This window comes from Mauremys mutica, chromosome 11 (genome assembly GCF_020497125.1).
Source record: "Mauremys mutica isolate MM-2020 ecotype Southern chromosome 11, ASM2049712v1, whole genome shotgun sequence".
Lineage (NCBI taxonomy): Eukaryota > Metazoa > Chordata > Testudines > Geoemydidae > Mauremys > Mauremys mutica.
The window spans coordinates 35,865,471-35,881,156 of record NC_059082.1 but is presented as its reverse complement, the minus strand read 5'-3'; the positions used below and the strand labels follow the sequence as shown (position 1 = coordinate 35,881,156).

Below are 15,686 nucleotides of genomic sequence, written 5' to 3'. Positions count from 1 at the left end.
TGGAATTTGTGTTTCCAGGTTTTTGTTTAAAATTGGTTTATTTTATTCAAGTAGTGAGAAAATACCCTTAAAACAGGTTTTATAGTTAAAACCATTATAATGAGTCAATTATGGTACAACATAAAATGAAACATAGATGTTCCATATTTTAATTATTTGCCAATATTGATTGCTTGTGTCATTTAATGGCAAGCTTGAAGATTAAGAGGTATGGTATTGACATTTACAAGAACCCTTCTTTCTGACAAAGTAAACAGGTGTTCATGATTGTACACATGGCTATGGAGTAGTCTCTGCATGTATGTTACCAGGGAGGCTTGCATAGTTTCTGTGGACTATAACCCAGAGACAATGTGGGAGAGGTAATATATTTTATTGGACCAACTTCTGTTGGTGAAAAAGACACACTTTCAACCTACTCAGAGTTCTTCTTCAGGTCAACAGCTCTATGTAGCTCAAAAGCATGTCTCTCTCACCAAAAGAAATTGGTCTGATAAAAGATATTACTTCACCCACCTTGTCTCTCTAATATCCTGAGACCGACTTCAGTGCTGGCTACAACAACACTGTAAGCACAGAAATAGTTCAGTGGCTGGATGCCCTGCGCTGGTTTACGTATCAGAGAGAGACACGCAGTTCTTACTCCCAGTACCTTGGATCTTGCTACTGCTTAGTAGAGTGAAATATCTGTGATTCATATGTGGGCTAAACATGAGCATTGCTCTTAACTTATTAGCTGAATTCCAGTTTGTATTTCTAGGCCTCCTCTGCACCAGACAAAGTTGGTGTTGTCACCCTCTTGTGCTGTCCCTAGAACATTTGTATCATACCTCATGTCTAAACACAGAATTATTTCAAATGGTGTACAGGCATTTACACCATTTTTTGGAATAAACTTGCTTAGAGCAAGAATAAACAACTTGGGGTCCTCCACTATGCCAGTCTCCACTAGAACACTAGAAAGCAGTGCAGAAGTAAGGGTGGCAATACTGTAACCCCCACCTACAATAGCTTTGTGACTCCCCTTTGGGTCAGGACCCCCAGTTTGAGAAACGCTGAGTGTTAAGGCAGTGTCTCTCAAACCCTTTTTTTTCACGGGCCACTTAAAAATTGCTGAAGGTCTTGGCAGACCGATTAATGATCTTTCCAAATGTTGTTTGTATTGTTAGCTAACTACTGTAAAGTGGTTTGGATAAAAAAACACTATATAAATAAAACCTTAATCATTAACGTTCTTTTGTTCTACAAATAAAAGCACACAACTCATATTTTAATATCAGTAGTCTTACCTTTCTAATGCAATGGATGTGCCCTCTCTCCCTGCTGCGACAGGCCCCGAGCTGGGGCTGGGAAGGAGAGGGGTATTTCCCCCACCACAGCAGCCACAGAGCTGAGGCTGGGAAGGATGGCAGTCTCTCCCCGGCAGCCGCAGCCCTGGAGCTGGGGAAAGTCACCTCTTGCTCTGGCCGCCACAGCTCTGTACATCCTAAATTCCTCCCACTCCCTCTTCTCTCCCCACTGCCCCCTCCAACCTACCCCCTGCACATCTACCCCCTGCGTGGCTCCACTAATTAGGTGGGTGGCCCTTCATTCTCTCGTGTGCAGCCGCCCAGGTGTGCGCCTTAGAGAGAACTATCCGCGGACAACCTGAATGGAGCTTGCCAACCACAGTTTGAGAACCTCTGTCTTAAGGGCTTTTACATGTTTATATTTTGCCATTTTTTAAATACATGTTCATGTTTTGTTACAATACCATGACATTTAAGATTTAAATATCTGAAACCGTGAAATTCAAGATTTTTAAAACGCTATGACCCTGAAATTTACAAAAATGGACTGTGAATTTGGTAGGGCCCTAATCATCATTTATTCTCATTCCAGATTTCCTCAGAGGTGTATCTTTTTAGCCACATTAAGGGGAAAAAACACCAACAAGCAGTGAGAGAAAATAGTAGCATCCAAGGACGAGAGCTTTCAGATGAAGAAGTGGTATGTTTTGTAAAAGATTTTAATATTAATATAAATATTCTTCTGGTTTACAGTGTCATCTGAAATGTAATATTTTAAGACAGATCTGAAAATTCTCACAGAACTAAGAACATAAAAAGTCAGGTATCAAAAATAAGATGTACTATTGATAGTAATGCTGACTTTTTAAAATATGGAATGTAAAAGAAAAAGAAAGAAAGAAAAAAATGGAACATTCAAATACAGTTATTCCAGTGAGTGTCATATAAATAGATTTCCTATAGAAAATGATACAATGTATATAAATTGACTGTTTTCTAATAAGGTATTTTCTTCTATCAATCTAACCCAGTGGTTTTCATCCTATGGTCTGCGGACTCTAGGGGTCCTCAGTCTATTTCTAAGATTTCCAAAGAGGTCCACACCTCAATAATTTTTTAGGGGTCCGCAAATGAAAAAGTTGAAAACCACTGATCTAACCTATCCCGTACTTATCAATGTGGTATATGAGTGCTTTACTAGTGTCTTTTATATACAGTAAAACCTGCCAAGAGCAACTGCTCATGGGAGTTAGCAAAAGTGGTTGCTTGTAAGAGGTGGTCTCTCTTCAAAGGTTTGCACACTAGAGAGCTGTGGTGTTCCATGGCCTCTGCAAGTAGTCGCTCGTGACAGGTGATCTCTCTTCAGAGGTGGTCTCTAAGGCAGGTTTTACTGTATAATTTTTCTGTCCTTCTTTCCGTCTGTTCACAAAGGTTATTTATTTATTATAATAAATCAATGTCAAGTGAGTCTGGTCTTTTGTTCTGCAGGTGCTGAGGTTTGTGGTCATTGTGTTGTGTTTGAGGAGTACGCTCTTTCTTCTCTATATTTCTTCTGCACCTCTCTAAACTCTACTCACACCACATTTTTTATTTTTTACTATAACACCCAATTTTGGTATAACTGCAAAACAGGACACAGACAGGGCCTCTACATCTTAACAAGTAAAACAGCAACAATACACACCACACACATGCTGACTATACAGGAAAACCTAGGTCCCCATCCCAAACTAGTGTGTATTCTTGTCCCCAGCCTAGTCTCCTTTTCAGTCAGCCTCCTAGCTATCCTGCAGTTATGTCCCTTCCCATCTCCCCCTCTCACCCGGAATCACCTGGAAAAACAGGTGGATCTTGCAGCATGTCCTGAAAGTAGGTTGGTCGATCCTTCTGTCTGTTGTACTTATATGGCCTTCATCACCGTAGTATATGAGCACCTCACAATCTTCAGTGTATTTATCCTCACAACTCTCCTGTGAGGTATCAAATCCAGGCTCTGAGACATCGACAAAGGAAGTGAAATCCAAAGCCATCTTCATCTAGAATGACTTGCTGTCAGCCCTCTCCATTTATGAGGAGGAATCTGTTGGCATGAGTGCCTCAGATGACCTCAACTATCATGCTGATACAAAAGGAGAGACATAGTCTTGCAAACAGCTGACCCCAAACTATTTAAGGCTCTAAAAATGAAAACTAATGCCTTAAACTTCACTTGGGAAACAATCAGGAACCAGTACAGATCTCAGGACACAGCATAATGTGGTCTTTGCTTGAGCACACATTAAACAAGTAGGCTGGCCATTTCTATGCTAGCTGTAGTTTCCAAACAATTGGAAGGATAGCCCCACTGCAAAAATGAAAGGATAGCCCCATTGCACTAATCTAACTTTGAAGTGACAAAGGCATAGATAATGTGGTGAAACTGCATCCAAAAGAAAAAGACATAACCTCCTTCCCAAATACACATGATAAGCACACTTGACAATTGTTGATATCTGTGACTCCAGCAGCTGCCAGGAACCCAGCAAAATCCATAGGCTATGAATACGAGAAACAAGCCATGGACTCTTCTTTGCAATCTGGAAAGCTGGTATAATTTCCACTGATTCCTCTGCTTAATTCCCTCATCTTGTAAAATTCACTTTAGTCTTTTCTGGGTTGAGTATCATCAACATAGTTTGTAGAAAGACAGGGCAAAACCACTTAAGTGCAAACCTGTTAGTTCCTGCTAGGGTCTGCAAATGTGTTGTCTGCACCTCCTGGTCGGTAGTCATGAAGGGAGCAGTATTAAATTGTTTTTCCACAACATTCTTGATGATTTTCCACAGATATTAGGGATTCAAGATGGGACAATAGTTATAGAGATTGCCCTTATCAAGTAATGGCTTTTTAACAACAACTTTAAAAGAATTGGCACTTCGCTGTCTCTTAAGGAGGCATTGAGAAACAACTTTTTTTCTTTTTACAGCAATTCAAAAAGCTATGCTGTCTCCAAGAGAACAATTCTAAATTGTTGTGTGATTTATCCCCACTGCCACAGCATGGCAGACCTGGAACTACAGTGTTATGTCAAGGTGCATTCTGTGAGAAACAGTTCAACTCTGACACCTAGCCTCTAAACTGTGTCCATCTGGAGGATATGTGAATCAGCCACATGGTGTTCCCATCTCATATTTACTAAGAAATACTGCTTAATCTGGGTCTCCAGAGCGGATTCAGATTTGATTTTAGTGTTACAAAATCTGTTTCCAAGCTAGGTGCACCAAATTTTTCCACCCCATAGAGTTTGTTTGTTTTAGAATGTCTATTTATTTTGCCAGCTGTGGCATTTAGGGAGGCATTTTATGTGTGCATATCTGCAAGCACATACATAAATATATATTTGTTGATATTTTTATTAATTAAGGTATTTTCTTTGTATTTTGTTTTTCACAACCTGTAGCAGGTTTTTCTCATTTTTTTTTTTTTTGGCAGGGAAATGTATAAGTTTCCAAGAGCTGCAACCCACCGATATGGCTATCTTTGGAGAAGGGATCATTGTAATTACAGAGAAAGGATTCTCTGGAGAAATACATCTTGGTGGATTGCAACTCACCTATTTCCCTAATCACAGGTTGAGGGTTCTCTAAGTCTGTATTTTCTGTAATTTTAAGATGGCTATTATAATGGGAGTGTTTTCACTTCCTGTTTGGATGAAATTGATTATTGGGCAGTAGGTGTAGCCTAATTACCTCAGTGGCGGGCTTCCTCCTGGGTCCAGAGTCTTAGAACTGTGAGCTGTGAAAGTTCCCAGCAAACTCACAAGCAAGCACATAGATTACCATTCTTGGATCCATCAGTGTGTACACTGACAGTCACAGGTACCTAATGATCTTGTATGCTTCTCCCTGCTGACTGAACAATGGTAGTTCTACCTTTTAGCTGCTGGGCCACTGCCTGCCTTTAAAACATGAGGAAAGAAAAGTAAAATAGATTTTTCCTTTGTCTGAATGTTATACACCAATCACAGCATTTAATAGCATAGCTCTTCTAGAAAAAGGAACCATGTGAGGGCGTCTGCTCTATTGCCCAAGACTGAGGCCTTGTCTGCAATAGAGAGCTTACAGTGGCACAGCTGTACCAGTACTGCTGTGCTTCTGTAAGAGCTCCCATGTAGTCACTCTATGACGATGGGAGAGAGCTCTCCTGTGGACATAATTAAACCACCCCCAGCAAGTGGTAGTAGCTATTTTGGTGGGAGACGCTCTCCCGCCAACATAGCACTGTGCACACTGGCGTTTCTGTTGCTGTAACTTACGTCGCTCAGGGGGGCATCTTTTTCACACCCCTGAGCGACATAGTGATAAATGTGCAGACATATCTTGAAAGACATGAATTCACTAGAGCAATGGTGGGCAACCTGCAGGCCGCATGCGGCCCATCAGGGTAATGTGATTGCGGGCCGCGAGACATTTTGCTAATGTTGACCGTCCGCAGGCACTGCCCCCTGCAGCTCCCAGTGGCTGCGGTTCTCTATTCCCGGCCAATAGGAGCTGTGGGAAGTGGTGTCCACTGGCAAATGGGCCTCAGTGACGTCCCCAACAAAATTAACCATTCCTATGAACCTCTGTACTCCCTCCTTATTTTCTGGGTGTTGCATATTTGTTATAGCTTGAATTCTGCTAGGATCAATACATACCCCTTGTTCAGTTAGCCTTTCTCTTAAATAGGTAATTTCTCTGAGCCTGAATTTACATTTTTGTTTATTTAGCTTCAGGCTTACTGTTCTAATCCTGTCCAATGATCTTTTTAACCTGTAATGATGTTTCTCTATTGTACTGCCCCAGATGAGAATGTCATGTGTATATATACTTTTGTGCCTTCAGTTCCCTCAAGTTTTATACATAGTTTTATGAAAGGCTTCTGGAGCAGATTTTAGACCAAACAGTAATCAAAGAAAGCAATATCTTCCATATGGTATAATAAAAGTGCATAATTTGGAGATCCTTTCATCTAAGGGAATCTGCCAGAATCCAGATGGTGCATCTAAAGTAATAAAATACTTTGCACCAGCCATATCTGCCAAAATGTTTTCCTTGATAGGTAACTGAAAGTGCTCCCTTTTGATATATTTCTTAAACTCCTTAGTATCTAGGCATAATCGCAGTGTTCTATCCTTTTTTTCTACTATTACTAGTGAGTGCATCCATTCTGTAAGCTCTTGTGCTTTTCTAATGATGTCTGTTGTTACTGAACAATCAAGTTCTTCTTTGAGCTCTTCTCTCATACTTAGTGGAATATTTCTATTTCTATGTGTGCCGAATTCATGACCTCTGCAGATTTCTTTGCTTCCTTGCAGAAAAATGACTTTCTGACAAGGAAGCAAAGGGAAGCTGCAAGAGCAGTCATGCATCACTCCCTAGCAGCACAGATACATTGTTTCAGGCACCCGGAGCAGCTGACGGAGAGGTAAATCACTGCAGGGCAGGTGACACCCCAGCCAGTGGCTCCTACCCTGAGCTGGGATCCTGGCTGGGGTGGAGGCAGGAGAGGACGGGACTTCCTCTTCCCCTGCAAGGAGTGGCTGGGGCTGTGTCATACCCACCTCCAGAAATCTCACGCAGCTGCAGGTAACTCAGCATCCTCCCCTGCTTCCTGCCCCCATCACTCCTCAGCTGCAGGGGGAGGGGTCACTGTATGGGGAGCTGCTCCCCCATCTGCCCAACTCCCATGCATCTGGACCTCCCATACCCAGACAACCCTGCCAAGCCTCACCCCGTACACTCAGAACTTGCCTAGCACTCCATACTGGAACCCCACCCCACTGAACCTCAACTCCTGCATCTGGAGCCCCCCTGCCTCCAGACCCCTACCCCTGCACCCAGACAACCTCCCACTGAGCTCCCTGCACTCAAACTTCCACTCTTATGAGCCCCCCACACCACTAACCCCCAATTAGCTGCACCCAACCCCCCCCCACCAAGCACCACTGAGACCCCCACACCCAGAGCCGTCCGCTGAGCCCCAACTACCTTCACCTGGAACCCCCTCCAATGAGCCTGTGCATCCAGATCCCCCCCACTGAGCTGCCTGCACACAGATTGTCCCACACAGAACCCTCTTGTCCCACATCTGGATCACCCCACACTGAGCCCCTTCACACTTGGATCCTGCCTGGTTGAGCCTGCCTGTCCACATCTGGCTTGCCTGGCACAGAGGAGCAGGGCCCCAAGGTATTTCTGGGCACGGGCCAGGTCTTGTGCTGTATCAAGGTTGGGCGCAGCCTCACTGCTGAGTCCGTTTCCTAGGGGTGGGGATGCTGCAGGGTGATCTCCCATCTTCATGCAGCCAGTGGTCTGTGCTTCTCACTGCCATACTGGAGCCTCTACATTTATTTATTGACAAATAAAACTTGCAGAAATGTGCAGAATTTTAAAATACTGTGTGCAGAATTTTAAATTTTTTGGTGCAGAATGCTCTCAGGAGTAAAAATTTCTAGGGCATGTATTATAGGACAATTGGTTCTGTTAGTTCAATTTTATGTTCAGTTGCCAGTTTTCCTGTGCCGTCTAAAATGTCCTGTTACTGTATGCCTCTGTCCTTATCTCCTCTACCATGTGCACTCTTTGTATGAGCCCAAGGGCTTGGCATATTTTTAAACCCAATATAGGTGCTTTGCTCCTTTTAACTATCACAAATGTTATCAATCTATTTGATCTTTACCTTTACTTCTAGTACACATGTACCTCTTAGTAGGAATGACTTCCTCGTTATAAGCTTTCTATTTAATATGTTTTTAATTTAACCTTTTAACATTAATACATGAAACAACATTTACCTGAGCACCAGTGTCCAATTTGTAGGTTACCAGAGTCCCATTAGTCTCTAAGCAAATTGTCCATTCATCAGTTCCTTCCGCTTCAGATACAGCTCCTAAACAGAGCTCCTCTTCTGTGTTGCTGTCTGTGCCGTCTTCCTGGATTACTGCAGCAGCATGCATTCTTTGCTTCCTCTTCTGCAGTTGTTGATCCTGGTTGTACTCTTTGGCAAAATCACTGTATTTCTTACAAATATTGTAGTGCTTACCAAAAGTGGTGCATTTTTCAGGTCAGTGTTTGTGTCCACATTTTGTGCAATCCTTGAGGCTGACTCTTGTGAACTCTTGTGCTTTGCTTTGTTCATGCTTCTCTGTGTTTTTTTGTTCTGTAATGACTTACTGCTTGCCAGTATTTATTTTTCTCTTGTCACTCCAATCCAGAGTGGCAGTGTCCTATTTTCCTTCCATTATTTTTATTTTGTTCAGAGTGATTTCTGATGCCCGATAGTCTTATTGCTTTAGCCAAAGTGAGATCCATATCCTCCAATAGTCTTTTTTGCTGCTTTGGACCTCTGATTCCAATTCCAGTTTGATCCCTTATAATTGAATCTGTTAATAGTCCATAGCTGCAGTTTTGGCTCATTAGCTTCAGCTCTGTTAGGCATTCTTCAAAGGACTCTTTCCATTTGTCTTCTAAGGTGAAACTTATACCTTTCAAATGTTTTGCTCTTTTTAGGTGTGCAGTACTCTTCAAAGTTCTGCAAAATTGTGTCATAACTTGCTCTCTCTGCCTGATTTAGTTGCATGCTAATTAAAGACATCCACTGCCAAGTCCTGCAAAGTTTAAGAAGATTGTATTTTCTGCTGGTTTTCTTTTTCACCAGTGCTGGCTGTTTATATATAACTCTGTTTGAATCTATTCCAGGAGTCTGCTGAATTACCTGAGTTCAACTCCCTGGGGACTTTTACTTGCTCCATGTCCAAAATTACTCTTTTATTCCTTCAGCACAGTCCTCTTTTCTCTGTCCTCTTTTCTACTTCACTCTAGTACTATATGTTGTCTTGTGGATACATAAGAAGAAGGCACAGTCCAGACTCTTAAAAGTAAGGCTTTAGTAGAACTAATACAGAATTACATAAGACAAAGGCGAGCCATATGCTCTTGGCTGTGTATCTGGTGAAGTTGACACTAGATTGCTTGTAATCATCCCGTTCTTCTTAGCATGTACTGTGCTCTCCTAACAGAGACCCCAGTTTAGTAAAGCACCAAAGCATATACTTAAATCCATTCCTCTCCAGAAGAGCATTTCAACATGAACTTAAGTATGTACTTTAAGCGTGGGTTTAAGTGCTATCCTGATACATGGACCTAAAGTAGGAGCAAAAGGACTCTAGTGGGAACACCTCCAATTCAGTGTACAACTTGACAGCTACAGCAGAAGATTGAGGGTCACTTAAAAAAAATATCCTTAATTAATGGGTGCATGTGCAGTGCTGTGGCTTACTGTGCCTGTCTAAAATGTTAACCTAAAGCCACCACAGTCAGGGGCGGCTCTAGCCATTTCGCCGCCCCAAGGACGGTGGCATGCCGCGGGGGGCACTCTGCCAGTCACCGGTCCCGCGGCTCCGGTGGACCTCCCGCAGGCGTGCCTGCGGATGCTCCACTGAAGCTGCACGGGACCAGCGGACCCTCCACAGGCACGCCTGCGGGAGGTCCACCGGAGCCGCCTGCCGCCCTCCTGGTGACCGGCAGAGCGCCCCCCACGGCATGCCACCCCAAGCATGCGCTTGGCGTGCTGGGGCCTGGAGCAGCCCCTGACCACAGTGATAGTGTAGTACCAGACATTTTAGTTACTAACCTTATACACCTCTACCCCGATATAACGCAGTCCTCGGGAGCCAAAAAATCTTACTGCATTATATGTGAAACCACGTTATACTGAACTTGCTTTGATCTGCCAGAGTGCGCAGCCCCGCTCCCCGAGCGCTGCTTTACCGCATTATATCCAAATTCATGTTATATGGGGTCGCATTATATCGGGGTAGAGGTGTATTAAAAAATAATTTGATTTATACCTAAATTTCAGCTGCTTCTATGGGTAAAATAATGCAACTATACAGTCGTAGTTTGAGATTTCCCTGGCCTGAGGCCATCTTCACAGTTTTCTTTTTCAGTACTTCAGTAATAAGATATGAATATCTTAAGGTACTCTCATAATAAAGTAGAAAACCTATTACATTTATTCAACTAAGATATATTTTGTGTTCTTTTCATTTGATATGCCCAGTTAATGCCAAACTTTGCCTCCCCCACAAATAAAGCATTTAATAATTTAATATTCGTCTAGCATACTTGGAAGCAAGTTTCCAAAATAATATATAGAAGTAAATAATGTGTTATAGTAAGGCACTGTAATGTTCATAGTCACTAACCACAGAGTTCCAGTTTTAATCAATGAAGGTATCTGTAGTGAACACACTTGCACTACTTAAAGTTATTACTTGTCATCTGTGATGTCTTTATATTATGTACACCTTGTCTGTGACCCTTCTTCTTTGACATATAAGATTTTATTTATATCACCTTTGACCTAATAAAATTCCACCTTTAACCTTATGCACTTGACACCTCAGATAACTTACTCTTGATCTTTGACACATTTTGTTTTAAGCCTGTTAAGTGTAATAGGTAGCTCCCTAGAAAGAAAGCTTTTATTGTTTTTTTTTATTGTAATTTGACCATAGACTTTCTCTAGTGTTGCTTGAGATATCACAGAAAGAATTGGAGCATGTTTAATTTTGTCCATGTCATTATCATAAAATTTAAACTATAAAGTATCCCATTAAAAATTTGGAAATTGCTCTGTTAATATGTTATACAAGCATTTAGTTTTCATGGTATGAATATTTTAAAAAAATTGACTGCCAGAAGAATGTTAAATGGTCAATGCTGGTTAAAAGTCTGATGTACCACATGAACCCTGAAACACTGATTTTTCTGGGTAGCATGGAAACTCTCTAAAAGTTGATTTTGCCCAGCATGGGAAAAACCAAAATCTTTTGTATTATTTGAGTGCCATGGATTATTTATTATTTGCCATCAAGTCCATGAATTCTAAAATATTGTAAACATTATAAATGTTAGCTTTTAAACTATTGAGATATGAAAATAAATTCCACATTGAAGCAATTTCCTTAATGTGGGTGGAAATACTCATATCTTGTGCAGAGCAGGCATATAATGTGATTAGTAGAATTAATTAAATTGTTGTAAATTGGTATATATTTTGCAAAACCCTACAAATTTAAGATTGGTTACTAATGAAGAAATTTAAAGTGAAGAAATATGAAAATATATCAATATATATGTGACAAAGCTTCCTTAACATTTCTTTGCCTGTTTTACGGTAGTTATTTATTTATTTCTCTTCTCTAATCCCCCCAAAAGTATATTTACCTCAGAGCATAAAAGCCACTAATGTGAAATTGTGGTTTAAAATTAATTACATTTTCTTTGATTCCACTTTCTTCTTCTCGCCCTATGTCTGGTCTTTCTTTTTGGGGTCCATCTTGCACCCATTGAAATAAACAGCAAAACTTTCATTGACTTTGTTGGTGCAGGATTGGACTATACATGATCTTTCCTTTCTCATTACATTTCTAGAATTTACCATTTTCTCACTGTCTTGCTGCTAAAACTGTCCATGCCCTGACTATCTCATCTTCATTACAGTGACCGTATTCTGTCTGGCCTGCTTGCCCAACCTTTCTGTCCAAACTATCTCTTCCCTCTCTTTTACCAAGAAAATTCAAGAAGATGGTGGTAATCTGGCACCTGCCCCATTGCATTTAGCCTCCCATTTTCATATCAGCTTTGATTCAGCAGAGAATTTAAGCATGTGCTTATTTTTAAGCATATATTTAACCGGGGGTGTTAAAGTTAAGCATGTGATTAATTGCTTTACTTAATCAGGACCCTAGTGCCTGATTCAAAGCCCATTGAAGTCAGTGGAAAGACACCCCATTGAGTTCATTGGGCTATGGATCAGGCCTACTAGAGCCCTGTATGCTCTTGCTCGCCCTTATATCTCAGTTTCTTCCCTATTTTCCTCCTTATTTCTCCCTTCTCCTTTGCCAGTGGCTTGTTTTATGCCATCTGTTATGTTGTCCCATAGACTCATAGACTTTAAGGTCAGAAGGGACCATCATGATCATCTAGTCTGACCTCCTGCACATTGCAGGTCACAGAACCTTACCCAGCCACTCCAGTAATAGACCCCTAACCTCTGGCAGAGTTACTGAAGTCCTCAAATCATGGTTTAAATACTTCAAGTTACAGAGAATTCACCATTTACACTAATTAAACCAGCAAGTGACCCATGCCCCATGCTGTAGAGAAAGGCAACCCTCCTCCCCCCCAAGGGTCTCTGCCAATCTGACCCAAGGAAAAATTCCTTCCCAACCCCAAATATGGTGATCAGTTGGACCCTGATCACCTGGGCAAGACCCAGTAGTCCGACACCTTGGGAAATAATTCTCTGGAGTAACTCAGAGCCCTCCCCATCTAGTGTCCCATCCCTGGCCGTTGGAAATATTTGCTGCTAGCAGTCACAGATTGGCTACATGCAATTGTCTCCCTAATATAGTAATCGCTTCAGCTTCCTTCTGTGAACTGTTGTCCCATATCTTGTCTGTGCCTCATCTCATTTAGATGCTAAATTCTTTAGGACAGAGGATATGTCCTTATCTATGTTTTTAAAGCACTCTGTAAATATATGCACTATCTAAATATTTCTAATAAAGTTTGCTTCCAATAGAGTATGAGCTAAAAAAATTAGCCATACACCTGGCAAGTTAACTAATCTGTATGTTAAAATTCTGTGTATTCTGAAGACTACTTAATGAAGAAATATTAATGAACATTTATTTGCACAGGTGAAAAATTAAAATATTAGCAAGAGAAGGAAATGACTGTTTTCTGTATTCTGAAATAACATTAAAGAAACAAATAACCATTTTGGATAACATCTTCAGATCAAAGAAAAATACAATCCATTAGCGGAAGGATGAGATAATTGTACTCTGAGTTTATATTGACAGCTTCAAAACTTAGGGATTTATAAAAGATGATGATTGGCTGGGCCCACCCACATTTCTTTAAAGAAAGGGCAACCATCTCTTTTCTGGAGACTATCAAGCAGGCTAGGTCTCTTCTACAAACTTCCACCATAACTCTGTCAGTCAGAGAGGTGTGATAAGGTGTGATTTTTGGGTGACATAGCTGAGCCTGCAGATGCCCCTAATGTAGGCATAGTTATACCAGCAAACTGCTCTTTTGCCAGTATAGTTTATCACTCAGGGAGGGGACTGGAATTAGCTATACCATCAAAAGCGTTTTGCTGGTATAGCTGTACCGGTAAAATCTTCAAAGTGTAGATCTGGCCATAATCTTTTGCTTTCCTCAACCTTCTTGTGTAATTAAAGTCTTCCAGCTAGTATTTAGGGTCTGATAATGAATTCTTAGTTAAACCACACACATTTTATACTAACCTTTGTTTTCTCTTTTCTCTCTATTCTGTTAGTTAACAGTTGTAATACCATGCCCCTGAGCGACACAGTTATACCAACCTAATCCCCGGTGTAGACAGCACTATGTCAACGGGAGAGCTTCTTCTATTGACATAGCTACTGTCCCTCGTGGAGATAGGGTACCTATGCCAGCAAGAGAAAAACTCTGCCGTCAGCATAGATAGCATCTTCACTAAGCGCTATAGCAGCACCACTGCAACTGTAGACAAGCTCTCATAGAAGGCATTGAGTACCAGTACATTCTTAAAGCGGGTCAGACAACCTGAGAATACCAGATACTGTCACACCACTTATTTAATATACTATTCTATTTAGTGTCTTCTCCAGGTAATTTAGAAATGGTGTTAAAGATAAGTGTGTAAAAGGAAGGAAAATCCTAAAGTTTATAGTAAATCCTCAAGCCTTTCCCATGAAAGGATTTTTGGAGGGAGAAAATTGGGATTTTTCATACTTGACCTTTGCTTGCTTCCTTCTGTACTCATAATTTTCTTTCTTGTTTAGACACTCCCTGATTCCTGCACTTAAGTAAATCTTTGAGTAACTATGCGTTTACCAGAGCGGAATTGTATATTTTTTTTCTTTTGCAGACAGTTTAGCAAACATTGGAAAAGGGCCTCTTCTTTTCCATTTTGAGTCAAAACTAAATAAGAGGGTTTTTTTTAACTTTGAAACCTTATATGTTTCCTATATCTTAAAAGTTCTGATTAATTAACATGAAAAATAACATTAGTCCTCCTGCAGTATAAAAACTACTGTTGTTTTCACTGTTTTCACTTAATCTACTGGAAGAATTTGAGGCATTTACACCTTGAGTTAAGTGGTCTTTTAAAAATATATCAGTTTAATGGTTTCTTTTCTTATTTATAATTTGTGTATTCACTGTGCTACACAGCTATTTGAATTGCACTGATCACCATGTTTGTCACCACCTTTCTTTTTTTCTATGCTTAGTTTCACTTCACGTAGTGTAAGTTTTTGGCATTCAGGCCTTGTCTACACTACAGAGTTTTGTTGCTAAAAGGCAGCTTTTGGTGACAAAACAGTGGAAGAGTACATGAACTCAGCAGCACTGCAGGAATGCGCCCCTCCCCTTTCAAAGCTCCATTCTGACAACTGAGCATGCTGCTCTGCTCTGGGCAACAAAGAGCAAATCATTAATATGGAATGCTCCTGCTCTCTCCCACATTAGGAACACAGAGGCAGGCAGGCAGGGACAGATGTGTGTATGTGTGAGAGAGTCTCAAAGAGAGAGAGAGAGCCTGCCTTGCTGTGCTGAGCCAGGGACGGAGGCAGGGGCTGATGTCAGGGGTGTCCCCCTCCGCCAGCCTCAGGACTGGTTGCTTCCTGTGCCTGTCTGAAGTTATGAGACAGCATGCGGACACACTCACTGTCCCCCAACACCCACTCTGTCTCTGTCTCTCCCCACATACATACACATGCTCCCTGTCACACACTCTTCTCCTCCTCCACACACACACACACACACACACTTCAGTTGAAAAGCAGCTGGCAGTCTAGTAGATGTCCATGGAACACTGGGATTGAGAAACCTGCATCATGTGATGTTGTACCTGCCCCATGAGGCATTGCAAACCCTTCCCATAGAACTCTGCAGCCAGTTGCACAGTGGGATAACTACCCACAGTGCACTGCTCTCTGTGTGGATGCACTCTGCCGACACAAGGAGCATAGTGTGGACATGCAACAGCGGTTTAATTAAAGCTCTTTAATTAAAATGGCATAACTTTTGGCAACAAAACTCTGCAGTGTAGACAAAGTCTTAGTTTCAAGCTCTTTTGTCACCAATTGATCATTCAAGGCTATGTTATATGTCAAAAGGCTTTCATTTCCCAGAGACCTTTTTGATGATGTGAGCTTGATTCTGCAACCAGTGGGAGTAAAGGTTTTAGAATTGTGTTCCAGTCTATATTTCCACTCTTCTTGCCTGGGCCATTGTTTTTTTCCTTTGAATTCTTCAACTACATTTAAAAATTGGACTTGCAGTCACAACACTT

The 15,686-nt window shown here is 41.3% G+C and overlaps 1 protein-coding gene across 2 annotated transcripts in view; it reads left to right on the top strand.

Annotated features, from left to right (window-relative positions):
- SCAPER (S-phase cyclin A associated protein in the ER) overlaps positions 1 to 15,686 on the top strand; it is a 340,257-nt gene that overhangs the window by 118,610 nt on the left and 205,961 nt on the right. For both annotated transcript variants that reach the window (XM_044979453.1, XM_044979452.1), the window contains exon 20: positions 1,882 to 1,989. In XM_044979453.1, coding sequence (XP_044835388.1) covers positions 1,882 to 1,989 — 108 coding nt within the window. The remainder of the gene's footprint in view (positions 1 to 1,881; positions 1,990 to 15,686) is intronic.